Source organism: Platichthys flesus, chromosome 14 (assembly GCF_949316205.1).
Source record: "Platichthys flesus chromosome 14, fPlaFle2.1, whole genome shotgun sequence".
In the NCBI taxonomy this organism is placed as follows: domain Eukaryota; kingdom Metazoa; phylum Chordata; class Actinopteri; order Pleuronectiformes; family Pleuronectidae; genus Platichthys; species Platichthys flesus.
The window spans coordinates 23,906,832-23,934,103 of record NC_084958.1 but is presented as its reverse complement, the minus strand read 5'-3'; the positions used below and the strand labels follow the sequence as shown (position 1 = coordinate 23,934,103).

Genomic DNA, 27,272 nt, shown 5'->3' with positions numbered 1-27,272 from the left:
GAGAAGCAGCTGTCAGAGTTTGTGCAGTAAATATAGCAGCAGTGTGTGTATGTGTGTGTGTGTGTGTGTGTATGTATGTGTGTGTGTGTGTGTATGTGTGTGCGTGTGCTTGTGTGTGTGCGTGTGCGTGTGCGCGTGTAGGTCATGAGGAGACCTGCACAGACCGGATCAGTCTGATCTGTCCTCCTGCAGGTCTGAACAGGGAACACTGTCGTCTGTCACTCAGGAGATCCTCTGACAGCTGGAGGTGAGTCAGAGTCTCTTTACATTATTCAGGATTTTTCTAAGGAACATAATTGAGTCTTATTGCATGTTTGTCCGTGTGTGTGTGATTGTGTGTGTTTATTAAGATGTGGAACATTTTACCGTGTAGAAATATGTCTGAGTTGATTCATCTGTGATACGTTTAATTGAGTCATTTATATTAATAGTTAATAGTTTTTTTACAGTTACACTTCAGTTTGCAAAACAGCCAGAAATGAGAACATGCAACCACTAAATACTCGTCATGAGAAAAAGGGACTCGACTCAAAGCACCAACACAAGGTTGTTGGGTGGATGGGTGGAGAGTTGTCCTCTCTGCTGGTTTCTTTTAACCATCACCATCTTGTTTTGACCGTGACCAGCTGGCTTTTGAAATGGTCACATGGGTTACTGTCAATCACAAACTGACAGATGTTGATGTTTCCCTCTCTCAGCCTCTGAGGGTCAGTTCACCCCCCCACTGGCCAGGATGCTGCAGCTGTGTAAAGTCACTAAAACTCTGTTCATCAGTGATGCTCGTGCTGCCTGCAGCGAGGAGCTCCTCCAGCAGGAGGCGGTGACGCTCTGCATCAACGTGTCCAAGCAGCAGCCGTTTCCCTCCACTAGCGTCACCAAGCTGCAGGTGCCTGTGTACGATGACCCCAACGAGGACCTGTATAGCCACTTCGACCGATGTGCAGACGCCATCCAGAAGGAGACGAACCGTGGAGGACGCAGCGTCGTCTACTGCAAGAACGGACGCAGCCGGTCGGCCACCATCTGCATCGCCTACCTGATGAAGCACCGCCGGCTGAACCTGACGGAGGCCTTACAGGTGTGAATGGATGTTTCTCTCTGTAGGTTGGCTCTGTGATCCGCTGGCGACCTGTTCAGGGTTTACCCCACCTCCCACTAAATGTCAGAAGGGATTGGCTCCAGCTCCCACCACAACCAACAAAGGGTTAATGGGATAGATGAAGGATGGATAATAGTTGTTGAGAATAGAGTTGGATCTGATCCTGCAGCTCTGGAGTCAGAGAGGTGTTCAGTGCATGATGGGAGTTCTCCCAGTAGTTTTAAGCTACAGCAGCATAACTAAGGGATGGTTCAGGACCTGATCCAGAACTATACGGTTGATCAAAGAGGAATGGGGTCTGACTCCAGAACACAGGGGTTGGGTTCCTTATATTTTGGCCTTATTTAAATGTCCAGAAGCAGTAATGACGATAGGGTCAAAGTCCAAAGTGAACTGATGCTGATCTCAGGGCTGAATAACACCTGCTTCTGTATTTTGTTCTCTGATCTGCTAGAAGGTGAAGACGTCTCGTCACGTGATTGATCCGAACCCCGGCTTCATGTCTCAGCTGCACAGATATGAACATGATCTGCGTAAAAGACGAGGAGAGACCTGATCCTCGGCTGAGATCCCTGGAGCAGCTCTGAAGGTGAACCGCTTCCTCTCCGTCCACCGCTGCAGCTCCATCTGATCTCCATCTTTCTGACTGTGAATATTTCAAGTTACTCAACCATAGATTCTAGATTCAAAATGAACTTTATATATTGATGTGAAGAGGAAAAACTGAAAGAGAGGGAGCACTCGCGTCTTTATCATTGAAGTCATCGTTTGTCCATAATGAAACATGATATTAAAGATCCTGTTCATAGTTTAGATATTTAGTAACGTTGACAGGGAAATTAACAACTTTAACTTAATATAACCGTAATTGTTATTGGCATATTTACAGAGTAAAATAAAAAATTTGACCAAAAGGTTGTATAGATATAAACTGCACAACAATGCTAAGACTGTAGTATATAATGTACAGTGATGCAATGCAAATCAATATGCAACAACATTAACTATTTCCTGACATTTCATTAATTAAACAAATATTTGTTAGTTGTGTGGTCAGTGTGAGGTCATCCCTCCACCACCTTGATCCAGATGTCTATTTGGATCAAATCACAAATACTTCAACAGTATGTAGTTTTAAAAGTTAATAATAGTTCAGTTTACTACACAAGTATATGATTAATACTGTAACCAGCCATCTAATGTCTTAACCTGTACTGGACCTAAATAAAACAAGGATAGACTAGATATATGGAAAGTGTAGATGGAGCAAACCGTGAACTAAGGTCAAACTTGATCCGTTATGGAGCGGCAGCGTATCGTCAGGTCTGGTTCTGATATATTCAGATGAAGATATTACTCATTGATTGTGAAGCGTGTTGATCATAAACTGTTAAAGCTACAGTTCTTATTTTTAAACAGTTCTTATCGTGTTAACACTGTGAATAACGACGATTCATTTCAAGTCTGGAACCGACAAGATGAATATTTGTAGTGATGGGATGTAAACATGGGAGGACTAACTGTCTGTGTGTTTGTAAATCTCAGGTGTGTGATTGATTGATCTGTCTTCTGATTGGTTTTCCTTTATTTGCCACTACAAATAATTTTTCTTTCCAGCTCTAGTTTTGAAAAATAAAAATAAAATATTTACCTCTTCTTTTATTTGTTTTCAAATCACAAATGATATCAGAGCTATCTGATGGTACAGGGACTGTGCTCAGTGATGCTGTGGTTTAGAACTGAATTTAAAAATAATGATTTTAACAAAGCAGACCTCGAAATGTGTCTGTGGAGATAAACACAAACAGATCTGTGGACTTCAGTGAGCTTCCAGTTTGCAGCGCTGTAACACAAAGGCCTTCTGATCAGGCTGCGTTTCCCTGTAAGACTCTGCTGAAGAACAAATATGTGCAAATGAAATAAAACTCTGCTCCCTCAGGAACCAGCTCTGTGATTCTAACTGTTCATAAGATAAAATGGGTGAGATCGTTTGAGTGAAAATATTGTGATTTCTTCAGAGTGAGTTTTCAAAATGTGGAATTTAGTTTGTAAAGTGGACGACTCAAACAGTGACATCATGAAAACACTTTAAATTCCCTAGACCCAGATTCTTTTTGTTTAAACACGCCTCAGACATCTGTGAAAATGTTAAACCATGTTCTGTCTCATGATGTTAAAGAAGGACATAGGATCCCTTAGTCAGCAACAAACTTTATTGGTTCTTTCTTGGGTCACACTCCACGCCGCCACAACATTTCCTGGAAATCGGTTCTGCAGTTTTTGCGTATTCCTGAACTTCACTAAGTTTCACAACATGTGTGTGTGTGTGTGTGTGTGTGTGTGGGGGGGGGGGGGGGGGGGTTTGATAGCATTTGTTTGACCTTCGTCGAGGCGTTCATGTTTGTTCTTTCATTTCTCCCACTATCCACCAATGAAGCCAAAATGAAACCACTGACTGAAGTAAAATATGAATTGAACTGTTGGTGGCGCCAGAAGAGAAATCTGAGAATCATTAGAAACAGTGGGATTCATCCTCTGGGGACCAAGATACTTGATAACTGATCTTTAACTCGGGAGGGTGTCGTTATTTTTCAGCCCTTTTTATGGTTAAGTTGATACAAAGATCCAGGAGGGTGATCACAGCCTCTTTAGACAGGAAGCCTTTATTGAAGTGTATTAAAGCATTAAGACAGACTGGATCGAGTTTTGGGGCTGGAGGTGGTTTAGATGTCTGATGGTGGTTGTGGAGGTCGACTGTTCCATTCTTCACGCACTCTGTCGATCCACTCGTTGTAGTTGGACACCTTAGTGTAGATGCCCAGCTTGTCCTCCCTGCCGCAGCCCTCGCCCCAGGACACCAGGCCAATCAGGAACCAGGTGCCTCGGTACAAAGTGACCATCGGTCCGCCGCTGTCCCCCTCACAGGCGTCCATCCTCTGGCCGAGGATCCCGGCGCAGAGGACGTTGTCGGAGATGTTGAGGGACATCTGCTTGGAGCAGATGCTGTGGCTCACCAGCGGGACCTTGATGACGTTGAGCGCAGAGCTGAGGCGGATGCTACCGGGGCTTTCACTGCCCCAGCCCGTCACCACAGTGGCGGTGCCGTTGAGGTGGAGCACCCGCTCGGCCATATCCTGTCCCGGCAGGCACACAGGGATGATGTATTTGGAGAATTGGGCGGGCGACTCCAAATGCAGGAGGGCGATGTCGTTGTCCAGCGTCCTGATGTCGTAGTTTGGATGTTTGAAGGTCTTGTCGACCTTCAGCACCATCTCTGTGCCTTCATCTTTGAAACGCTCATAGTCACCTGCAGATAGATCACAGCGTTTTCCCAGGATACCTGTTAGCGAGGGGGCTTGTGCCTGTTGCTGTCACCAACTAGAGCTTTTTCCACAACATTGCTCCTCCCACCTCTGACTGATCCTCACACGGTGAATGTACAATGGGATCTCCTGCAGGACAATGTTGATCCCTCTTTATTTAAGAACTAAATCTTTTAGTTCAGGACTTATTGATTTTAGGTTCAGACTTTCTAATGCTCTCACTCAAAACCCTGCACTCCCACTAAAATATAACCTGCTTGTGCTCAAACTGTGTGCTTGCACGCTCCAGCTGTAGCTCTCTGTCGGATTTCTCCTCTGCTTTAACTCTGTAAACAGTGTAAACAAATACAAATCTGAGCACAAGTGCACAGTTTGAGCAGATTGAATGTAAGCACAAGCAGGAGCTATTTGATTGAAAGCTTTTCAAAATCTGAATGTGGAATCAAGCTCTTCTCTAAAACTGAAGGACCAACTCCGGAACAAAGAGGAAAAAGACTCATTTAACAGGAGATGTGACCGTCACAATGTCCCACTGACGGTTCAGAGGAGGGGACGTCTCCTTTAGTTTCTTATTACTGTTCGGTATGAGCAGAGTGAAAACTCACCGAGTCGAACACTGAATTTGAAGTATTTGTCGAGGCAGTGAGCGGCCGTGAGGACCCAGCTCTGATCGATGAGGACTCCGCCGCACTCAAAACATCCTTTGGAGTTCATTAACAGCACCTGCACAGGAAAACTCCACCGTTAAATATTTATGAAACATAAATACAGCAATCAAAAGTTAAATAAAGTTAAGTTCAAAGTTTAAGCCCGGGATTGGTTAGAACAGATATGGTTGAGGAATCACAATCAGTTCCAACTTTGCCATATTTAATTTCTTCAAAGTACATTTTGATGAACCAAAGAATTTCCAAATGTCTTATTAGGATCGATATAAAAACCAAAACACCATAAATGTACTTTAGTTGGTAAAAGAATAAATAACCTTTACTAGTGATTGTTGTCCTCTGATGTTTACCGATTTTTTTTCAGTTTAAATAAGTGTTAGTGAAATAAGATAGTAAGGCTGCATGTATTGTGTTACGGACGACACACAACATTAATTGTCAAGCAGCAGAGTTTGATTACATCGGCTGTTTAACAGGTGCAGACTTCAGATCCCTGAGCAGTGACTGTAAGTAAAGATGGACGACGCAGTGCACTTCCTCCCACCCAGCCGGATGGAGCTCAAATATCTCAAAACCAACGCTGCCACCTTGTGGTGATGATGTCATCAGGGTGTCTGCAGCAATGATCGTAAAGTGGAGCCTTGGTAACGAGGTCCCGCCCATTCGCACTCTCGACCAATGAATGTTTGTCAAAGATGTTTCTGTCGTTTCAGCTCGTTCTTCTCTCTGATGTTTGTTCAAGTGTTTCTGATCAGTTTGGTTTGAATCAGTTATTTGATGATATGAAAACAGACTGAGACTTGATGATTGACAGCTGAAACTGACTCCTGATTGGTTGAGAGCATGTATGGGCGGCACCTCGTCATGATCACTCTGCACAGACTCAGACCGCAGATGAAGTCCTCACCTCAAGATGGCAGCGCTCGGTTCACGTTATTTTGTCTTCATTTCTGAAAGAAGTGGAGACGCGTCGTCCTTGTTTACTGTCTGTGTCCCTGACGTGTCCCACCAAGCGTCCCACCAAGCGTCCCACCAAGCGTCCTCTGTGCGTGACTGATGCCACAGTTAGAGTCCTGTTACCTGCCAGGGACTCTCCCCCTTTTTCCCAACCTCCCCTGCCACCATCCACGGAAGCAGACCATCCATGGGTTCGGTGTAGGACGACCTGCCGATCAGCAGCTGACCGCAGGACGAGGGACCTTCAGGGACAACGCAGTCATTCTCATATAAACAAACGAAAACTGGATTGTGCATGAAACCTGTTACACAAGTGACATTCTTGTGCACACAAGAAAAGCTACATTAGTGCACATGAGTTCCGTGATGTGATTGTGCGTGCAGCTCAGCTGACGGGTGCAGAGCTGAGAAGTGACCTGAATGGTGTCTCACCTTTCGGGACACACTCCCTGGAGTCCTCCTGCAGTTTGTATCCGCTCACACAGCTGCAGCTCCTCGTCAGGCCGTCCTCGCTCTCCCTGCACTCATGGTCACAGCCGCCGTTCTCCACAGAGCAGTTAGTGGCGGTCACAACTGAGCAACACAGGGTGTACACATTTACACTCAGATCACAAGAGTTTTACTGGCGCTTTAATTAAAATGTATTTCTTGGAGTTTGAGCTCATCTTCCTTTGCTACGATGTCTGTTGTGTAACAGGGATTTGTGCACGTTTAAGTGTAATTCTATGGCAGCAACATGGGGGAAGAAACCCTGACAAATGTTCCATTTTGTAGGAAAATGAAGTTGAGTCTTGAGTCTTGTCTGTTTGCTGGCAGGATTTCACAAATACCAGAGACCTGGTGAAAGGATGCTGGATGGATCAGAGGACTTTGTGCAAGATTCACAAACACTTGAGACTTTTTTGTTGATTTCTCAAGGAAGTTTATGATTCTTTGTGAAAAAGTTAGGACAACATTAGGGACAGATACTCATGAGGGTGTGATTTTGTGCAGATTCAAATAAAAATCTGGATCTAGTTGGATGTTGTTCATAGAGGTGTTTTTCAGCCATTGTACGGTAACGAATAAGGTTGGAAACCCGCAACTTGCACCAACGTGTAGCTGAGAATCGTAAAGCCTGACATAAGGGTTGTTTGTAATTGTTCACTGTCTTGCATCTTGCATTTCATTTTTTACTTCACTTTTATATCTTTTATCTATTATATATATATTTTATTTAGATATGTTTATGTCTAAATAAATGCAACTCTGTATAAATATTAGGAAAAGGGAGTAAATAAGAAGTAAATAGTGAGTAAATATATATTGTTTCTTTTTATTGCTTTTCTTATGTGTGTTGTATTTATTGTGTTTTTATGTTTCTATGTTCATTGTATGCACCAATAACCAGAGCAAATTCCTTGTAGGTGTAAACCTACTTGGCAATAAATACTTTCTGATTCTGATTCTGATTCTTAAGGCGTCTGCTTAAAGGTCCACTGTGTAGGATTTAGTGACATCTAGTGGTGAAGTGTCATGTTGCAGCTGAACACCACTTTCAAGAGAAGCTGTGGTAGCTTCAGTTTTCATAAAAAATTCAAAAGGTTGAGTCGGTCCAGTCTGGGCTAATGTGAAAACATGGCATATAAAGGGTCCATTCTAGGGTAAAGAAAACTACAATTCGTACAATTTAGATGAAACACACTAGTGAGAACATCACGAAGAATTGTTATTCCGTTTCTAACAATTGATCCTCTAACCTAAATCTTACACACTGGACCTTTAAAGATCGGAGAAGTTTTCTGAACGTTGGAAACTGATAATAGTAAAATATTCCAGAATAAGTTGAATATTTTTTGTGCTCACAAAAACAGCACAGGTCTTTAAATCGTCTTTATGGACATCAGACTCACGCCGGTCACAGTATCTGCCCTCGTATCCAGGGTTACAGCGGCAGGTGTAGGCCTGGTACTGGTCCACACAGGTTCCATTAACACACAAGTGGGAGTGACACTGGTTCCCATCTGAAAAGGTCAGATCAGACTTGGGCTTCAGACACTGACGATACATTGAAAAACATCAGACACATGGAAACGTTTAGAACAGCGATGGTTTTTCACTCTGAGCTTCAAACTGATTGAACCAGAGTTCACATGCTTCAGAGTGTCTCATGTTAAAGAGGACACGTCTCTCACCTGTGTACCGGGTCCAGAACTCCAGCTGTTAACACACAAAACAACAATGTCAGTGATGAAGCTTCATCAGTAACGAGCAGTGACTTACGATGTGGAAACTCCTGGAAAACAGCTGCATGAACACGAGCGTGAGAGAAACCAACAACATTGTGTTAAATACGAAATGTAAAGGCTTCACAGTCCGGTTGTGTAATATCCTGTTCATCCCTCCAGGCTGCAGCAGCTGGAATCACGTGTGTTCTTCACAGAGACGTGAAGGATAGAAGCTGTGTCTCACTCCAGGCTCCGCCTCCTTGAGAGGCTCCGCCTCCTCCAGAGGCTGCATTTAAAGTCTCATTACATCACAACTGTCTCATTTAAAAATCTTCTTCAATAGGTTGTTTCATTCCTGAGAAACAAGGACTCCAACAAACAAGACTGATTCTGAAGCAAGAACTGAAATGAAGTGATTAAAGGTTCAGTGGGTGGGATTTAGTGACATCTAGTGGTGAAGTGTCATGTTGCAGCTAAATCACCTCATCTCACCCCCCCCCCAAACATGAAAGAGAACATGTGGAAGCTTCCGTTGTCATAAAAACTCAAAAGGTTTAGTTTGTCTCGTTTGGGCTACTGTAAAAAACATGGCTGCCTCTGTAGAGAGGACCTGCTCCTGATGACTATACAAAGTATTTAAATACTTTATATTTAAATACGCCCATTCTAGGGTCAAGAAAACAACGATTTGTACAATTTAGATGAAACACACCAGTGAAAACATCTCTAGGATTATTTTATATTACATCTCTAACAACAGATCCTTTAACGTGAATCGTACACACCTAGGGTTGCAAAATTCCGGGAATATTCAAAGTGGAAATCTTTCCATGGGAATATACGGGAATTAATTGAAATAACTGGAAATTGTGTGGGTAATTTATACTAAGTTTATTTACCTTGTCATGTACAGACATAAATATAAACATTTTGTTTTGTCATAGGCTGATTTGAGCCCTGAGGAAACTTTGGGCACTTGACTCTATGCTTCTGGATCTGTGTCATTCTTAACAAAGGTCTTTGCACAGTATTTGCAAATGTACACAGCCTCTCCTTCTACATTGGCTGTGGTGAAATGTCTCCACACATGAGATAAGATGAGAATAAATGCTTGTAAAAAAATACTAATGCAATGCCAGAGATATAAACAAAATTTCCAAAATTCCCGAGCTCAATATTCCCATTGAAAGTTTCCGGAAGTTTCCGGAAATTTACCGGAAATTGTCCATCCCTTTGCAACCCTAAACACACCGGACCTTTAAACGGAAGACTCTTTGTAAAATGGAGTAAATTCATCTCACTGTGGCTTCCCTGGTTTGGAAGATCTCTCTGGCCTCCTCGAAGTCACACTTCTCCTCCACACACTCCCGCTCCATGGAGGCGGGTTTCAGCTCCTCCAGGAAGGAGTTGGCCCGACGGGAGCGGAGCAGCATGTGAGCCTCAGCCGGGTCGGAGAACACTGAGGGATTCAGAGGGTTACACACGTGGCGTCCTCCAGCTCCTCCACACCTCCGTCCAGCTTCTGAGATCTCTGTCCATGTTCATTTCCAATGTGACAGTTCTCAAAGCCTGGACGGATGAAACTCGTTGTCAATCTGTCGTCCATACTCACACACCTGAGACACTGAGCCCTGACGCAGACCACAGAGCGACGGTGAGGGACACAAGGAGGACGAGGCGGGACATGGTGTCAGTCAAACCTGCAGCCAATGAGATCGTGTTAAGATGTACTCAGCGTCTCCAGTAAAGCAGTGAAGGCCACACAAACTTTAAAGTTCATAATCAACATCTGAGCGACGGCGTTGACGTTAACGTGAATTACGATTCTTGACACAAAATCACAACAAAATTATATCTTTTCTTTTTTGTCTTAATATTTCTGAGAAGCGCTGAAACCTTGTTTGAACCCTGAAACGACCTTTGACCCTGGGAGCTGAAGGACAGGGGTCGACCTCCTCGACACCGTCACGACGAATCGAAGAGTCAGAGAAACAAGTGGGACGAGTGTCTTCGTACTTACGTGTGAAGACTCCGAGCTTTGGACAGAGACGAGGCTCCGCTGGGTTTCTACCGTTAATGACTAACTGCCTGTGTTTACTGAGAGTCCACAGTCTGCAGCCCACCACTGTCAACACACACACGCACACACACAGACACACACAGCTGACCTGCCATGTGTCAACAGTGCAGGCTGTAGGTGGCGCTGTGAGTCATGGTGTGACGGTCTGTTTGACTGCTGAGCATTTTCCTCCTTTCAGTTCATCTTCCTTAACTTCCTGCAGGATGATGCTCCATGTCACATGACAGTGACCTTCAGTGACCTCCGGCTGGAGAAGAGATGATCACGTGATGACATCATGAAGCTCAACATCTGGGATACAACCCAGTGTCAGCGTGGTGTTCCTAATGAAGTGCTTGTGAGTGTGCGTCACGTGTCCTCTACCACAGATGTGTTGTGTCCCTGGAGTCGGGCCTCAGCTCCCCCCAGGGGTCCGCCCCCCCCCTCGGCGACATGAGCTCCTGTTCTGCTGTGAACGCCCTGAGATCCTCCAGGGGGCACTGGGCGGCTCCGCCCGTGGAAACCAGGACACTTATTAAGGTTAACTATTCATCTCCGTGTCTTCTTTTGTGGCTCTTCCTCGTGCCCTCGGCTCGGTTTACCTTTGTGTGCTCGGCTGGTTTGATTTTTCAGAATAAAAGCTGGCCTGGGGACATAAAGGAGGCGTCTCTGGTTCCACAGGCGACTCACAGCAGCAGAGGTTCTGATGGAGGACACGGTCGTCCCAAGCTTTGTTGTGATGGTGAGCTGGTCTGAGGTCTGACCCTCTGCCGCCCACCACTGTTAACCTCAGAATGTAACAGAAAGTGATTCAGTGTTCCTGATCCAGATCTGCACCAACATTTACTGACTTCTTCTCTGACACCAGTAGTTTCTGTGTAACTCTGCTAATAATGATGATATATTAAAATAATGATGATGAATGTTTCACTGTATAGTACAGTATAGTCCACTGAACCGTTCTAGAGGTGAACGGGCACATTGCACTTTGTGGATCCTCAACCGTGTTTCACAGGATTATTAATGACATTGTCCTGTGCACGTTCTGTGTGTGTGTGAGTGTGTGTGTGTGTGTGTGTGTGTGTGTGTGTGTGTGTGTGTGTGTGTGTGTGTGTTGAGCAGCAGCAGAATGACTCGTCTCTTTTCCGTCTGTCTGGACACCAGCTTCCACACAGACTCAGCAGGTGATCGTGGTCTCAGTCTCTTACAGGTTTAAGTTTCAGCTGCTGCCTTCGTCTCCTGTTTGTCATCAGATTGATCGGGATCATGTGTCCATGTAATCCCACGGGTTGTTGTTACAGAATGAATTGTCCTCTGCTGTTAAATGTGCTAAAATAATAATAATACAAGTAGGCTGCTCTTTGTGAAGCACTGGATGCCTCCGGGGTTAAATTACTGTATCGCTGACTGAATTGTGTGGAAGAGGAAAAGTAACACAACAAGCTACAGACTTCAGAGCTTGTTCAGAATAATTTGACAGCGAATAAGAAAACACAGAACCATGAAACAGTCAGAGCCTGAGGCACCAGACTGAAATTCAGCTGTTTAGATGTTGATCTTTTATTTGAGTTTCAGATCGACTGATTCCATTGAATAATATTTGAGTTCAGTTGAATGTAATATTTTATTAGGGTGAAAATAATGGACTAAACGATTTCTTTGATTTCATTTGGTTTCTTACCAAGATCGACAAAACTGGAACCACAATAAAATTCTAATTACTAAAGAATGAAAAAAGAAATACACACACACACACACTAACACAATCCATACCTTTACAGCATTTAGTATAAATAAATCATGCAGCTGTTTTAATTTTTAAAATGATTGTGATTATTATCATCATTATTCTATAAATGATTTGGAGTCAGTCTGTTCAGCAGTGGAGTGGAGCCGTGCTGTTGAGGTCCCGCCCATGCAAACTCTCAACCAATCAGGAGTCAGCTCTGATCATGAGATAAAAACCACCTGAATGACAGAAACCAGCTTGGACAAACATTTATTTAACTTCTACTTTGAAAGTTAGTTTGGTTCATGTCCCATCTGCTAACCTGGAGGAGTTCATGACCTATATACCGGGCAGTGACTCTGTGTAATCCAAACACCACCGTTTCCTCCTGTTTGATCAGAGAAGTTCCACCTTTTGTTTTTCAATGTGAAACTTGATCTGTTGAGATCCTTGAACGAGTTCAGAGCCTGAGAGTTGATGTTGAAAATATAAACTCAGAGTTTCCCGTCTTTGTGTCTCCAGTAAAAAGAGAACATCAGTGGAGCCAAACTCCTGAAGTCAACTCTTCAGAGGAGCTTAGGAGAAAGAGAGACAAAGAAGAAGCTGGAGAGTGATGGAGAGATAAACACAGAGCGTCTCTGCTTTCTGCTCAGAGTTCACTGGTTTCACTGGTTTTCACTGGTTTTCTGCTGTTTCATGATCACGTAACAGGGAGACGACTCAGTTCAGCAGGACAATGACGATGGGCGTCCCCTCCCTCGTCCTCAGCGAGAAGTAAGAAAGACGTTTTGTTTTGGGCGAGGCTTATAAAGGAATCAAAGCCTCGTCCGACCTGCTCATCTTCACACGACTCCTTCTCCAGAACAAACTGCACGCCTCGGACCGAGAGGTGAGTTTGGGGATTTTAGGATTTGGGTTTTGGAAGCAAATTAGTTCGAACTAAGTAGGATATAGATCAGTTTCCTTACCCCCCCCCCCCCCCCCCCTGAAATCAGGTTTAAAAGGTTGATTTAGTTTTTAAAAGGTTCAATACAGCTCTCAAAAAAGATTTCAGTTTTACCAAATTTATAATCTTTGAATTTGAAATTAGTTTAAATGTTTAGGACACCAGCCAATCACGGCCTCTTCTCCTCCGCCTCTGAAAGCTGAATCCTGCGTTAACTCCTGAGCAGAGCCGGAGCGACAACTCGGAAAGGTGGCGAAGATTTTGGTACAAGAGTTGTTGAGCTGCTGACGTCATCACTTATTAACCAATGAACATCATTTTACAATCAGATCTAAATAGCAGGTTTTCTTGGGAATTGTCAAATGTTTTACTTTTGTCGCTAACAAACTGTTTGTTGTTCTCTCACAAGAAACTTTTTATTCACCAAGACGTTCCTATGATTAACGTTCATGTTTTAAATGGTTTTAAGTTTAGCTGAAACTCTAAAGACATGAACACGTCTCATCACAGCTGAGACGTGTTCGTTGTCCAATAGAAGACAGCTCCTTTGACTCAAGACCTCGGGTCAGTTCTGAAGTTCAGATCGATCTGTTGGAGACTCGCTTCATCTGAGTGGGTGAGGGAGCACCTTGGATTAGAGCCATGAGGACGACTAAACTTGTTGCGTGAAAAAGTCGTAATTATACTGCGAAGGCGCAGAAGCACTTGTTCTTCCAGTTTTTGTGGTAGATACATAAGTTCCCCCTGCTGGACAGGAGGAGAGTCTACACTGATCTGCAAGTTGCCGGCGAAACAACAAAACGACTGCGATCAGATTTGTTATTTGGCCGACAAAGATCAAAATGGGACAACGTACTCGTACTGGTTTTCATCTGGATATGAGACATGAAACCAGAGAAGTGACACTTGATTCTGGAGCCTTCCTGAGACACTGAGACCAACACACTGATGCAGATTTTCATTTTCCTCTTCTTCCTGCAGATGGTGTTGAGGTTGTTGGGACTCCTGGTCCTGTCCTCCTTATGCTCTGCCATGCTGCTACCGAACATGTCCCCAGAGTCCAGCGAAGAGGACGGCTCCACCTCGGACCCCAAGAACGACTCAGACTGGGAGGAGATGCCCAAATGGCCACCAATGTCCCGCAGCGGCCTCGGGCCCGCGATGCCACCGTGGCCAGACAGCGGCAACATGACCAACGATTTCAACAAAGTCCGGATGCTACAGAGCCCCGGGCCAATAATGCCCCCCATATCTGAAGCGGCCATCTGCGACGTCCTCCTGAACTCAGCAGTGCCGCCGCCTCTCGAGCAGATTCCTCCTTTCTGCATCTGCACCCTCTGTAAAGGCACCACGGGGCCCAAGGGAGATCGTGGAGACCGGGGCTTTTCAGGCATGTGCACCACTTTAAATCGCCTGCGCTTTTTCTCTACTCCTTATGAGCGCAACTTCCTAGTGGCTGTTGTGATCACTGCAGAGTAAACTGTGTTTGTCCTCAGCAAGACCTGCACTTTGACACCCAAACGTCAACATTACCCAGCCTGCACTGCTTTAAGGCTTTAAAGCGTTCTTGTTGTCCTGTAAACAGACATGTGCCGAAGCAAATATGACACCAGGCACAAATTTTCAGATGTGGAGCGTGTTGAACATATCTTGGGACAGTCATTGATTCTGAACTAACCTTTAGTAAGAACTGCGAGGCAGTTTGCAAAACAGGGCACCAGCGTTTGTCTTGCCTTAGAAAACTGTTTTAACATTGACGTAACCATGCAGAGCCTATTCTATCGAGCTTTATTGAATCTGTGTTGTCTTTGTCCCTTGTGTCTCGGTTTGGTAGAATGTCTCTGCAGGACGAAAACGCCCTCAACCAGATAATACAGTGGGCTAGTAGGCGGGTCGCAACTCCACCTCTCGGTGCTTTACTCCACTCAGCTTAAGGCCAGCTCGACTATTGGGGAACGTTTCACCCTTTAAAGAGCAAGCTCCAGCTCCTCCCCCCCGGCCGTCGTGATGTGGCTTTAGCACTCCAGGCTCCTGGAGGAGCAGTGGGTGCATGTGGGGAGGGGGGGTGAAGCACTTGTCGTGACTCGTGGCTGTACTATGTTCTGTGCTGTCTGCTGTATTGTGTTGATGTTTGTCTCCATGGATTGCTGTAGCCTGTCTTCACAACTAATTTCCGCTCCGATACTAACAGAAACCTAAACCTAAAGATAACCAGAGTCTGGCCCTTTGTAGATTATGTGAATTTTGCCCTTTGGATATACGTAAAGACAATCACAGGTCATCATTCAGATATCTTCATAGAGGTTAGAAACTTTCCACAGCAGTAATAATGTTTGATGAAGATCAGATGATGACAAATGGATGTTTGAGACCCACTGGTGTCTGTGAGGATTGTGATATAAATGCAGCAAGGCACCAACACCAAGGTTGGTAGTTTGCTTCCCCTTCAGGACCTTCATGCTAATATGATGCTGACTGTTCATCGTTGAGCAGGTGAACCTGGGAGTCCAGGCAGAAGAGGAATGACGGGGTTCAGAGGTCGAGCAGGATTCACAGGTCATCAGGGGATGAAAGGTGAGTCGCACATCACTGCACTGATGTAACAGCGACACGTTCGATTCCCTCACCGCTGTGGCTGCAGGGCATATCACTAAAAGCAACACTAAGTAACCTTACTGAACAATAGTGCCCTCTGCAGTCACATGTCTGGATTTATGTGACCCACATGTTTGAACTCAAGTCCGTTGACTTGACCTCTGTTCTCCCAACAAAACATGAATTTACTTTGTTTTTTCCCGGTCAACTCCTGCGTCTCTGTCTTTGTCTGTTGTTACAGGTCAGAAGGGCGACCTGGGGAAGGAGGGGCAGGACGGTCCTGCCGGATTCACCGGGGCAAAGGGCGCACAAGGCTTTAAAGGTCATTGTGAGAAAGATCATTCTATGTAAAGGGTTATGAGTGATTCATGGACGCCACGACTCCACTCACACCAGAATGAACAAGCTGTCCCAAGCTTACACATCACTTCAATTGTTTGGCTTCAGGTCTTAAGAAGTCTGTCATAGAACCAAACTATGGGAACAACCTCCACACCAGACTGACACTTATAACGATAAAGTGGTCAATGGTGATGTGACAGAACCTGTTCTGAAAGTTCTGATCTGCAACGCGACATCATTCGATGTAATAGAACTGAGACATATTTACAATTAAGTCCATTTCAGTCCTTTGACATCCTCGATGCCATGCTCATGGACCACCAACATGGTGGGTGTGGCCTCGTCCGGCACTGGGACCACAAGAGTTGAAAATATCAGGGTTCTAACAAGATTCAAACTGTACTCTTTGATTAATCTGGATGTTTGTGTTTATAGGGGACAAAGGAGACACAGGTTTGATAGGGCCCCCAGGTACACTGGGTCCCCAGGGAGAAACCGGCACATGTCCTGCCTCCTGTGATAGTGGCCAGGGTACACAGGGTCCCCAAGGCCCCCCTGGACCAGCTGGAGCCCGGGGCCTGCCTGGGGTTGAAGGAGTTGCGGGACCTAAAGGTTTCAAGGGCGATAACGGTGTCCTGGGTAAACCTGGCGAACCCGGTCTGAATGGCCAGAAGGGTGATCAGGGTGATCAAGGAGTGTGTGAGTGCACTGATGGAATGAACGGCACTGATGGGAGACCAGGAGAAAAGGGGAATAAAGGGAACAAAGGGGACACTGGTGTCCAAGGTGCAATGGGCCCCATTGGACCAAAAGGCGACCACGGCATCAATGGCTTCAATGGTCCACCCGGTCCATGTTCCATAGCCATCCAATCAGCATTCTCTGCATCTGTCATCCAATCGTCTCCCATCCCAGACTGGCCCATTCCTTTCCCACGTGTCCTCCTAAACTGGTTTGGCCACTTCGACCCACTCTCTGGCATCTACACAGCCCCCGTCAATGGCACCTACGTCTTCTCCTTCCACCTGGTCGTCTCCTTCAGGACACTTAAGGTCGGCCTGTTCCACAACTTCTACCCTGTAGTCAAAACAACAGAGACAAGAAACCAAGCCACTGCCAGCCAGAGTGTCGTCCGCCACCTCACGCAAGGAGACCAGGTGTGGCTGCAGGTGAAGAACAATAATACCAACGGCATCTACACTGACAGTGAGAGCAGCAGCACGTTCTCTGGGTATCTGCTGCACCCTGACTCCTGCGAGATGCCCTTCCTTCGAGGTTTCTTACCAGATGAAAAGAAAGAGAACGGACAATTTGGCTGGGATGGTCCTCCAAACACCACCACTCCTCCACACACCACCACTCCTCCACCTTAGTAAGCTCCAGTCAGTCGCACATTTGTAGATGAAGTATCCTCAACTTGCCAATCAAACGTTCTGTGTATTTCTAGAAGTTTCAAGCTACTCAACTCGCTGTTGTTACCCGGTTAGAAAGTGACTGAGTCAATCACAACTGCCCCAAATGTGTCGTCACACAGGAAGCAAGTGAGTGTGCGTCGGCAGACGGACTTTCTTGTGTTAAAAGACAAGCAAGTCCAGTTGAAGGTCTTCTGGAGATACCTTGACCTGGATGACTGAGAATCTTGACAGAGATTAGATCTGAGCCATTTATGGACTAAATCTGTGTTCTTGTAGAGAAGGTTGTTGGAAGATGTGGAACTGTTACTCTGCAAAACAACAACAACTCAAATATGACTGTGCTGATTAAATCTTACACTGACTTTTCCTCTCTCTCCACCACAAGATCACAATCAGTAGTTTTGGGAGAAATTTCGTTCAGATGTTTCTGGTGACTTTTCATCAGGTGAACATTTTGACGACTCTAGGTTGAGTGTAAATGATCAACAAGCTAAACTATGACACCTGCATTGAAACATGCTACTTTCAATATGTGTTATTTACGATGTATTCAGGCGTTGTTGAAGAAAAACGATTCTGTGATTTTGAAAATAAAGTTGTAATATTAGTGTGACATGAAAATCAAAAGATCTTTCCGTCTCCTGAGTGTGCTGAATCTTCTTCAGTGGAAGTTTCACTAAATACTTGATGTTTGTCTCATCATGTCAATAAACTTAGTAGAAATAAGTATTTTCCACGGTTTTGTCTTATTGTGACTCCTGCATTTGATCATTTCTTTAGTAGCTGATTTCTGATCTGCAGAATCTGCTCTGATGGTCAATGTTTTAAAGAGACTTTGCGAGAGAGAACATTTAGCTTCTATCCATCAATCCACTCAGCTGCAGCTTATTTTGAGAGCTTCTGTCAGTTTCTGTTGTCGAATGTTAATAATATATATGTTGTGATGCTTGAGAATAAATAATCACATTAAATTGCAGCCGAAGCGACTGATTCCCTGTTTTCTTTCAGTGGTTTTATTTCAGACATCAGTAAAGCAGTGTCTGAAGAGGAGCTCGATCACTTAGTACAGGGGCAGAGAAGAAAGCAGGTAAATGAATGAATGTCCTTCAGAAGCTACAGCTCTGCTGAGCAGCCACATGAGGACGAGCAGTCACTTGATACGATCTGTTTTAAGTTTGTTTTCAAATGATTTTGCAGAAACGCTGGCACATGTAATGATTTGTTAACATCCTACCTTAGCCAAAATGGCTCCCCTGGTGGTTCAGACTGTAAACAAAGATGGACGACACATCACCACTTCCTCCCACTCTCCAGTAATGAAGCTAAAATATCACAGATAAAAAACCCGAGCGTGAAATCAGGATGGAGGAAATCCAGCTGAGACTGACGTTTGATTGGTGGAGAGTGTTTATCTTCGGAACCACGATACCACAGCTCCACTCTACGATAACCACTGCACAGACGATGACTGCAAATGACGCCATCACCACAAGGTGGCAGCGTTCTCGATACTTTGATATCTGAGATATTTCTGGAGGAAGTGGAGATGTGTCGTCCATCTTTATTTACAGTCGTGTCTCAAAAATCAACCATTGGCCTGTTCACTGCTGCACATCCCATGAACTCCCCCCCCCCCCCCCCCCCCCAACAGCATTGCCTCAAGAAAGAGCGTCTGACACGAGGACGGATCGATCAGCTTTATTGACACACAGCTCACATAGTCGCACAGAGTTTCATCATCATACAAATGTTTCTGCAGGACATCTCTAACAATCAGCAGCAGCTCTACAGTGAAGCTGTCGAGTCACATGAGGAAACTACAGCCGACTCGTTACTTCAGTCTGAACATTTAGATTCAGCTCCTGAGGACGTTTCTAAAAGCACAAATTCACTTTGAAAGCAGCTGTCGTGGGACTGAAACATGATGAACGAAGGCTCTGTCATTTAGCTGCATCTTATTCTATCAAAATCTCTGAAGCGACTCAGACTCCCAGCTGCCCACGCTTCAGCCCCCCCCCCCCCTCTCTCCTCTATTTCTCTTTGGGCGCCATGTCGTCGCCACCCGACACGTTTCCATCTTCGTCCTCATCGTTGATCATCCCCTTCAGGTAGGAACGCTTGAACTCCTGGAACACCATCTCCTCCTCCATCTCACTGCATCAGACAATAAATATGTCAGACCTGACAGAAAACTACAATAACCAAGATGCATTCTGGCAATAAGCGTCCAGTCACAGAGCTCAATCAGCACTATGTAACTGAGCAACAGCGCCCCCTGCAGACACACAAGGGGATTCATTCTGCTGGGTTCTGTTTCAGAGTGATGACGTGGTTTCATGTGTAGAAAAAACTAAGTGTTGAGTCGTCCCACTGAACTGAAACACTACTGAACCCTGGATATTACCCATGATCCTCTGCTTCCTAAACCAGAACAGCTGCTGCTGTAAATGTATGCTCAACGTCAGATACGTATGGAACCAGACGGAGCCGTACTCTGCCGGAGTTCACTTAGACTGTATTTGTGCTCGTTTCTGAAAACGTTCGATTCCAAAATACAGACAAAATGGAGCAATCGAGAAGATAAATGATAAATGAGTCAAGTTCATCCTGAGCAGAGTTCTGAGGGAAAGGAAGAGAGCTGAGGAAACAAAACCCAGCAGAGAAGAGCTGACACTGCTGATGAAGACAAAGGGATGAGAACAGCAGCTAATAGAGGAGTGAAAAAGAGCTGATGAAGTGATAGAAGAGCCAGGAACACGATCCCGTCCCGGAGCGACCTGGACACAAGGACATTCAGGAACTTACCTCTCCTTCACTGTTGGCAGCAGAAAACAAAGAGGAGAAGGTTGAAACGTGATGTTTGATCCTGTGTGAATAAATCCGTCAACTGGTTTAAAGGACGGTGACTCACCTGCATCCGGTTTAGGATGCATCAGTTTGAAGGGAACCTCCAGTCCCACCTCACTGCAACACAAACAACACAGTCTCAGACACAGACCTGAGCATTTATGTTATTTAAAGGACACATGATTGTCTTGATTGATTAAAACTACTGGACGGATTAACATGAAACTCAACAGGAGGTTTTATGGGTAAAGGAAGAACTTCCTACATTCTGCTGGATCTGTGTCAGGGGCCTTTTTAGACTTATGGAGGTAGAAGGTGTCTTTTTTAATTTCAACATTTTCTCTGATTTCTGATCCAACATATTCAGGGAGCTAATATCTTGGGGACTGTTGGGCCTTGTGAGCGATGAGCTGAGTGCCGTTCCTGACTGTGCTTGTAAAAGTGTAAAAAACGAGGCTGAAGAGAGGAGCTGCAGCAATGGACAATCATTACACTATCAACATGAAGAAGAACAGAATACGTCTACTTTAGACTTTCAAGTCAACTTTCAAGTCAACTTAAGGTCACCTGATACAGGACTGAGTGTTGCTTTTATTTCATAACATATTTAATAAGTGGTTAACTTCCAAAGCAGACTCGTGGAGGTTCAGTCTGTTTAGAGGACAGAACATCGGCCATCTTTCTTTGTTGCTGTAGAGTCGCTGCTGTTAATAACTAAAGTGGAGATGAACTCACCTTGATCCCATCATCCTGTGGTGGAGACAAAGACCAACGTCAGAACAGCAGAAACAGTTTCATATCAATTCACACAACGCAGACAAAGAACTTCAGCTGCTCAAGGAAAAGTAACCAAAGAGTCATTTACCATAAAGTGGAAGAATTACATTTAACAGAGGAGAGATTTTAAAGATATGTTTCTTAATGTGGGTTTGTAAACAGGAGGTAAAATCAACACAGTGACTGTTCAGTTAACGTTCACTGGAACTGTTTCCACCAGTAAAAGGCTCAAGTTGTGATTCTGGGTCTTTGCTAAGATTCTAGAATCATTCCTCCTCTGGTGGTTTCCTCTCCCTCTGTTCATTCATACACTCCTCAAACAAAATGATAACAGACAGACATCAACCTGCATCTCATGACAAGTAAAGACAACACACACACACACACACACACACTGACCCTCCAACGATGAGCTTCACCATCACTCTGTATGACACCATGATTCCCAGAACCTCCTTCAGCACGCCCTCCTTGACACTGAAAGAGAAGAAGACCACCACGTTAACAGAAACTTCTGGATCCGTCCAACACGACATGTTGTCTCTGTGGACGCTGATTGTTTCCTCACATGCTGGACGATGCCAGGTTGGTGTCCTCGTGCTTCAGTTTCCCGTCCAGAGCGATGCCCTTCCGCTCCCGGTTGTTGGCCAGCAGGGGCAGCAGCGTGTAGGTCTTCTGCAGGGTGGCCCCAGCAGACACCGAGTCCCTGAGACAAGGAGACAGAGACACATTCAACATTGGACAGATAGAAAGGAGAACGAGAGTCGGAGCCTCTTCTTCTGACAGTTTAACAGTCTGACAGTTTCTTTGACTGTCTGAGTGAATATTTGTGCTAAGGTTCCCTCTCGGCTCGTGAGATATCGTGATCATATGGATAAGATGGACGACCTGTAAACTTGAAGCCTCCGTCCACTAGGTGTCCCCAGAGTGGAGCCATTAAACCGACACCTCTCTTTATTAATTCTGCAGAATGCTGTGCGTGCTGATCATTACCCAAACTCCTCGATGGCCACAGACTTGATGTAGCTGTCATTGGAGTACAGGACCACATTGGAGACCTGATCCACTGAGGAGGACAAGAGGAGACTTTCAGTCCAGTTCCTGCTTCAGGACATGTGACACATCTCAAAGGGGTGTTTACCAGAGACGATGATGTTCTTGATGTTTTTGCTGGAGTTGTTAGTGACACTGACGTGCACCTTGATGCATTCACCATGGTAGTACATCTGGAAACAGGATGTGAGGTTTAAAATCAGCAAAGAACAAATCAAAACTCTTGAGCAAACATCAGTGCAATGACCTCAAATGACAAAAAACATATTTCACAAACTCGCTGAATATAAGTTGATGATTTTAGATTTTGAACGTGACCTCACCTCTCTGTCCAGACTGGCCTTGACATGCAGCGGTTTGTCAGACATGACGAAATCCCTGGTGGTCTCAACAGAGGGCGCCACTGCTTCGCTCTCTGGGGCAAACTGCACCTTCCTGAGCGTCAGCGTCACTGAGCTCCTGTGGGACAGAACAAATACGAGGACACATCAAACTGTTTTCTGAGTTTCTGCTCTGACTCAGTGATGAGCGGCCGCCCTGCAGGTTCTTCTTCCTCGTTATTAAGACGTTGATACAAACCTCCATTTTCCTACAGGACGACGAGCTCGACTCACCGTTTGCGAACTTTACTGTCCTGGCTCTCCGCGCTGAACGCCTTGATCTCAAACTCCACGGCACATTGCTGCAGGCCGAGAGAAAAGAGGGGTCACCGTCATGTGGTCACTTCATCCATAGCAGCTGCTGGTTTGAATCCTGAGTCGGTTTCTTACCTTGCCTGCGTCATGTGGCGTCGGCTGCATAGCCACTGAGCAAGGCAGGTTGTCAGGTAGCTGTAAAAACAGAAACACAATGAGACACACAACACTAAAAATAAAAACTGATCATTTAGTTCAGTTTGTGCTGAACAGCAAGACCATCAGAATAAAAGCCTTCATGCTGAATGCAGACTCTACCTCCCTCATATCATCCTTCTTTCTTCCATCCTTCATCAACATTCAGATAATCATGCTGATGTGATCATTGGTTCAAACAGCAAAGGGAAATGTGGGATTGGAACTTTTGACTTAGATCACGATCTGATAAGTTGACACCTCCCCTCGGGGCAGGAGGAGCAGTGGTTTGAAGAGGAGGTCGCTGAGACCGTCTCACCTCGAAGAAGAACGGGTAGGCGTTGTCTCCCAGCTTGCGCAGCAGTCGGGCCTGGGACTTGGTGTGGACTCCTTTCTCGCGGTCCTGCAGGGGCGGGTACACCTGGCGGGTGGCCAGGTACAGCTCCCTGCGGAAGGCGATTCCCATCACATCCATGTCATCTCTGCCGTACCGAAAGGTGCAGGACAGGGTGACGAACACTAGAGGGCAGAAGAGAAACAGGCTCAGACCAAAGATTTGAATCATTGCACACAAATGTGTTACATCAAATTAGTTTCATGTTGAGTTTTCAGTTTATTTTAACTCTCAATTGGTCAAAGTTGAACACGTTTCTATTTATTCTTTTATAAAAATTACTTTAGGCTGCGAATAAGACTTGAGAGAGTTCTCTGTGACAGATGGAAACTATCAATAATCTCTCATATCGAGAGCTGCTCATCTCATCGGCTTCACTCTCCTCATGAGTGATGTTCAGGGTTCAGTGAAGTTCTCTGTTAAATTTGATTTGGACTCGTGAGACGTTCAACACTAACACACTTGCTCCAGGGTTCCTTTGGTTCACTAAACATCATGTGTGCTGAACCTGGATCAGTGTGTTTGGCCGCTGACCTTTCCTCCCCTGCAGAGCCTCGGGATCAATGAGGATGACGCCATCTAGTGGTGGAAAAATAGTCAAAGCTCTTAAGGAAATCAAAAATGAAACAGGTCCAAGATAAATTCAAAATGGCTCCTGGTGCTTCTTCATGCAGTCGTCAGCAAAGATGTGACGCTGCTGTGACATCATCAGAGCCAAATACATATTCAAAACATGCTGTTTATGAACTGTATACATTCAAATTAGGACACAACTGTTTATTAAATTCATATCATCAGTAAGTAACATAATTATAACCGATTAAACAAGTGTGTGAATCAGGGGAACAAAAAACAAACACGGGAAGCTGTGTGTGAGTGTGTGTGTGTGTGTGTGTGTGTGTGTGTGTGTGTGTGTGTGTGTGTGTGTGTGTGTGTTTGTGTATGTTTGTGTGTGATGTTTTTTAAAACTTTTTAGCAACGTGTTGTCAATTCACCTCAAACACAAGAGAACACAAACCCTCATAACACAGACCATTGCTGTGATGGTTGAAGTGTCCTGCTGGTGGATGAAGGTTGTGTTTTAAACTCACCCACAGGATCCACTGAGTCCACACGGTCCACAAAGTCTCTTTTCCCCATGTACACTCCGACCTGAGGAGGAAATATGACACTTAGAGAATCTGACACACATATTTGTGCATCCTCATGAAACAACCTGAATTACTTCATAATTCATGAAGGCGTTTACGTCTTCAACGACTATTACAGTCAGAAACTATTCATCATCTACTAAAGTTGTTCACAATTAATTTGAGATCCAACAAAACTGATTTTTGTCGATTTTCTGCTAGGCTGCAGCAGAGAGAGATGTCTATCAAACACACACACACACACACACACACACACACACACACACACACACACACACCTTACACACACACACATTCAGCAGAGTGAGCTGTAATCTGACATAAAGCTGTCTCTCACACACGTGTCTGGGTGGCGCTCACGTTGTCGTGACCTTGCACCGACCTCCTGAGGATCAGAATCTGCTTTCGACCAGCTAGCAGCAAAGTTTCACTCTGACACAAATCGACAGATTCTCACGACCGGACGCGGCAGCAGCTGATTCCCTCTGTCACTCACCGACTTGTCTTTGCAGATCTTCTTGAAAACAACATTTCTTGGACTCATGTTGTTGCAGATGGACGTGAGTCAGCAGAACCTGGGACGAGACACAGAAGACGAATGCTAGTCAATATTCAGGTTTCATCTATTGGGATCTGAGTCACATGGTTTTTTAACAGGTCTGAAACTGAAGGAGAACAAATAAAGAGCTCCTGAGATTCCTTAACACTCTCCAAATCCCCTTTTTACGTTTCTATGTCACCTGAAAGTCACCGACTCCACCACTAGGTGTCACTACGCTGAACACTGAAATCTGACTGTGCGCTCTGTAACGTTAAATATTTAAATAAGTTGTGCTGCCAAAGTAGTTTCCCTCCAGTAAGGAAACTTCGGGCGATAAGAATTTATTTGGACAATCATCATCTTTTAAAGTTAAAGTTTTACGAAAGTGGACGAACATCAACTCTTATTTTTCCTGAAGGTTTGAACAGGTCTTAGAAAATACTGATTCATCACACTAGTATTTAAGATCTTTATATGATGGATAAATAACTTAAGATGTAAAATCTAAATGAATAAACTAAGCTTGTTTTTCCCCGTCAGTCGGTTGGTGTCGGGACTTCACCAGGTCCACCGGACCCACCGGACCCACAGGATCCACCAGATCCACTAGATCCACCGGACCCACCGGACCCACAGGATCCACCAGATCCACTAGATCCACCGGACCCACCGGACCCACAGGATCCACCAGACCCACTAGGATCCACTCTGCCACCAGATCCCGGCAGAGTAACACAGAGGTCGCTAGCTGGGGGAATTTACCTGAATGAAAGGTTTTACATCCAGAGCCATCGTGACTCTTTCTGTAAGTAAAACGTAATATTCATTCCTGTAAACTTAATAATCGACATCATTGTTCACAACTGTGTTCGTCTCACCTGGTGTGTTGACGCCCTCTAGTGGCAAAATCTATAAACTGCACTACTGGATTTCCAATGAATTGACTAAAGTGCATCTAAAAAGATTTCCTCCAAACACGTATCTGGTGTTTCTGAAGGAGAAGAGGAGGTGAACAGGTGATGAAGGAGAAGAGGAGGTGAACATGTCATGAAGGAGAAGAGGAGGTGAACAGGTGATGAAGGAGAAGAGGAGGTGAACATGTCATGAAGAAGAAGGGGAGGTGAACAGGTCATGAAGGAGAAGAGGAGGTGAACAGGTGATGAAGGAGAAGAGGAGGTGAACAGGTCATGAAGGAGAAGAGGAGGTGAACAGGTGATGAAGGAGAAGAGGAGGTGAACAGGTGATGAAGGAGAAGAGGAGGTGAACAGGTGATGAAGGAGAAGAGGATGTGAACAGGTGATGAAGGAGAAGAGCAGGTGATCAGGTGATGAAGGAGAAGAGGAGGTGAACAGATGAGGAAGGAGAAGAGGAGGTGAACAGGTGATGAAGGAGAAAAGGAGGTGAACAGATGATGAAGGAGAAGAGCAGGTGAACAGGTGATGAAGGAGAAGAGGAGGTGAACAGGTGATGAAGGAGAAGAGGAGGTGAACAGGTGATGAAGGAGAAAAGGAGGTGAACAGGTGATGAAGGAGAAGAGGAGGTGAACATGTCATGAAGAAGAAGGGGAGGTGAACAGGTCATGAAGGAGAAGAGGAGGTGAACAGGTGATGAAGGAGAAGAGGAGGTGAACAGGTCAAGAAGGAGAAGAGGAGGTGAACAGGTGATGAAGGAGAAGAGGAGGTGAACAGATGATGAAGGAGAAGAGGAGGTGAACAGATGATGAAGGAGAAGAGGAGGTGAACAGGTGATGAAGGAGAAGAGGAGGTGAACAGGTGATGAAGGAGAAGAGGAGGTGAACAGATGAGGAAGGAGAAGAGGATGTGAACAGGTGATGAAGGAGAAGAGCAGGTGATCAGGTGATGAAGGAGAAGAGGAGGTGAACAGATGAGGAAGGAGAAGAGGAGGTGAACAGGTGATGAAGGAGAAAAGGAGGTGAACAGATGATGAAGGAGAAGAGGAGGTGAACAGATGAGGAAGGAGAAGAGGATGTGAACAGATGATGAAGGAGAAGAGGAGGTGAACAGATGAGGAAGGAGAAGAGGAGGTGAACAGGTGATGAAGGAGAAGAGCAGGTGATCAGGTGATGAAGGAGAAGAGGAGGTGAACAGGTGATGAAGGAGAAGAGGAGGTGAACAGATGATGAAGGAGAAGAGGATGTGAACAGATGATGAAGGAGAAGAGGAGGTGAACAGATGAGGAAGGAGAAGAGGAGGTGAACAGGTGATGAAGGAGAAGAGGAGGTGAACAGATGAGGAAGGAGAAGAGGATGTGAACAGATGATGAAGGAGAAGAGGATGTGAACAGATGATGAAGGAGAAGAGGAGGTGAACAGATGAGGA

General features: G+C 45.1%; 4 protein-coding genes across 8 annotated transcripts in view; 2 read left to right on the top strand and 2 right to left on the bottom strand.

The window, feature by feature from the left end:
* The first annotated feature begins 146 nt into the window (after positions 1 to 146).
* Positions 147 to 2,756, top strand: dusp28 (dual specificity phosphatase 28). The gene is made up of 3 exons (XM_062404625.1): positions 147 to 247; positions 699 to 1,078; positions 1,554 to 2,756. Exons 2-3 carry the CDS (start codon positions 734 to 736, stop codon positions 1,653 to 1,655), a joined length of 447 nt encoding a protein of 148 aa, XP_062260609.1. The 5' UTR covers positions 147 to 247; positions 699 to 733; the 3' UTR covers positions 1,656 to 2,756.
* A 538-nt stretch (positions 2,757 to 3,294) lies between these two features.
* Positions 3,295 to 10,416, bottom strand: proca (protein C (inactivator of coagulation factors Va and VIIIa), a). Of its 3 annotated transcripts, none has more exons than XM_062404610.1 (9): positions 10,275 to 10,416; positions 9,871 to 9,954; positions 9,556 to 9,713; positions 8,222 to 8,246; positions 7,940 to 8,050; positions 6,480 to 6,620; positions 6,171 to 6,289; positions 5,028 to 5,145; positions 3,295 to 4,406 (listed from the first exon to the last, which is right to left on the bottom strand). In XM_062404610.1, the coding sequence occupies exons 2-9, from the start codon at positions 9,938 to 9,940 to the stop codon at positions 3,823 to 3,825; spliced, it is 1,326 nt and encodes a 441-aa protein (XP_062260594.1). In that variant the 5' UTR covers positions 9,941 to 9,954; positions 10,275 to 10,416; the 3' UTR covers positions 3,295 to 3,822. The 3 variants fall into 3 exon arrangements, with proteins under 3 accessions (XP_062260594.1, XP_062260592.1, XP_062260595.1); XM_062404608.1 differs by having other exon boundaries at positions 10,151 to 10,331; XM_062404611.1 differs by having other exon boundaries at positions 10,173 to 10,331.
* A 1,895-nt stretch (positions 10,417 to 12,311) lies between these two features.
* On the top strand, positions 12,312 to 18,253 carry LOC133968527 (inner ear-specific collagen-like). The gene is made up of 5 exons (XM_062404628.1): positions 12,312 to 12,931; positions 13,970 to 14,378; positions 15,482 to 15,562; positions 15,825 to 15,905; positions 16,361 to 18,253. Exons 2-5 carry the CDS (start codon positions 13,970 to 13,972, stop codon positions 17,296 to 17,298), a joined length of 1,509 nt encoding a protein of 502 aa, XP_062260612.1. The 5' UTR covers positions 12,312 to 12,931; the 3' UTR covers positions 17,299 to 18,253.
* Positions 18,254 to 19,023: 770 nt separating this feature from the next.
* Positions 19,024 to 27,272, bottom strand: part of saga (S-antigen; retina and pineal gland (arrestin) a) — an 11,161-nt gene continuing 2,912 nt past the window's right edge. The window contains exons 2-16 of one of the 3 annotated variants that reach the window (XM_062404614.1): positions 24,889 to 24,967; positions 24,333 to 24,393; positions 23,776 to 23,820; positions 23,167 to 23,366; positions 22,788 to 22,847; positions 22,632 to 22,699; positions 22,341 to 22,476; positions 22,106 to 22,190; positions 21,958 to 22,030; positions 21,533 to 21,670; positions 21,364 to 21,441; positions 20,923 to 20,937; positions 20,252 to 20,304; positions 20,146 to 20,155; positions 19,024 to 19,494 (exon numbers count right to left, since the gene is read on the bottom strand). In XM_062404614.1, the coding sequence (XP_062260598.1) occupies positions 19,371 to 19,494; positions 20,146 to 20,155; positions 20,252 to 20,304; positions 20,923 to 20,937; positions 21,364 to 21,441; positions 21,533 to 21,670; positions 21,958 to 22,030; positions 22,106 to 22,190; positions 22,341 to 22,476; positions 22,632 to 22,699; positions 22,788 to 22,847; positions 23,167 to 23,366; positions 23,776 to 23,820; positions 24,333 to 24,393; positions 24,889 to 24,936 (1,194 nt within the window). In that variant the 5' untranslated portion in view covers positions 24,937 to 24,967 and the 3' untranslated portion in view covers positions 19,024 to 19,370. Of the gene's footprint in view, positions 19,495 to 20,145; positions 20,156 to 20,251; positions 20,305 to 20,922; positions 20,938 to 21,363; positions 21,442 to 21,532; positions 21,671 to 21,957; positions 22,031 to 22,105; positions 22,191 to 22,340; positions 22,477 to 22,631; positions 22,700 to 22,787; positions 22,848 to 23,166; positions 23,367 to 23,775; positions 23,821 to 24,332; positions 24,394 to 24,752; positions 24,841 to 24,888; positions 24,968 to 27,272 lie in introns of those variants that run through there. The other 2 variants (XM_062404615.1, XM_062404616.1) reach the window with 2 other exon arrangements.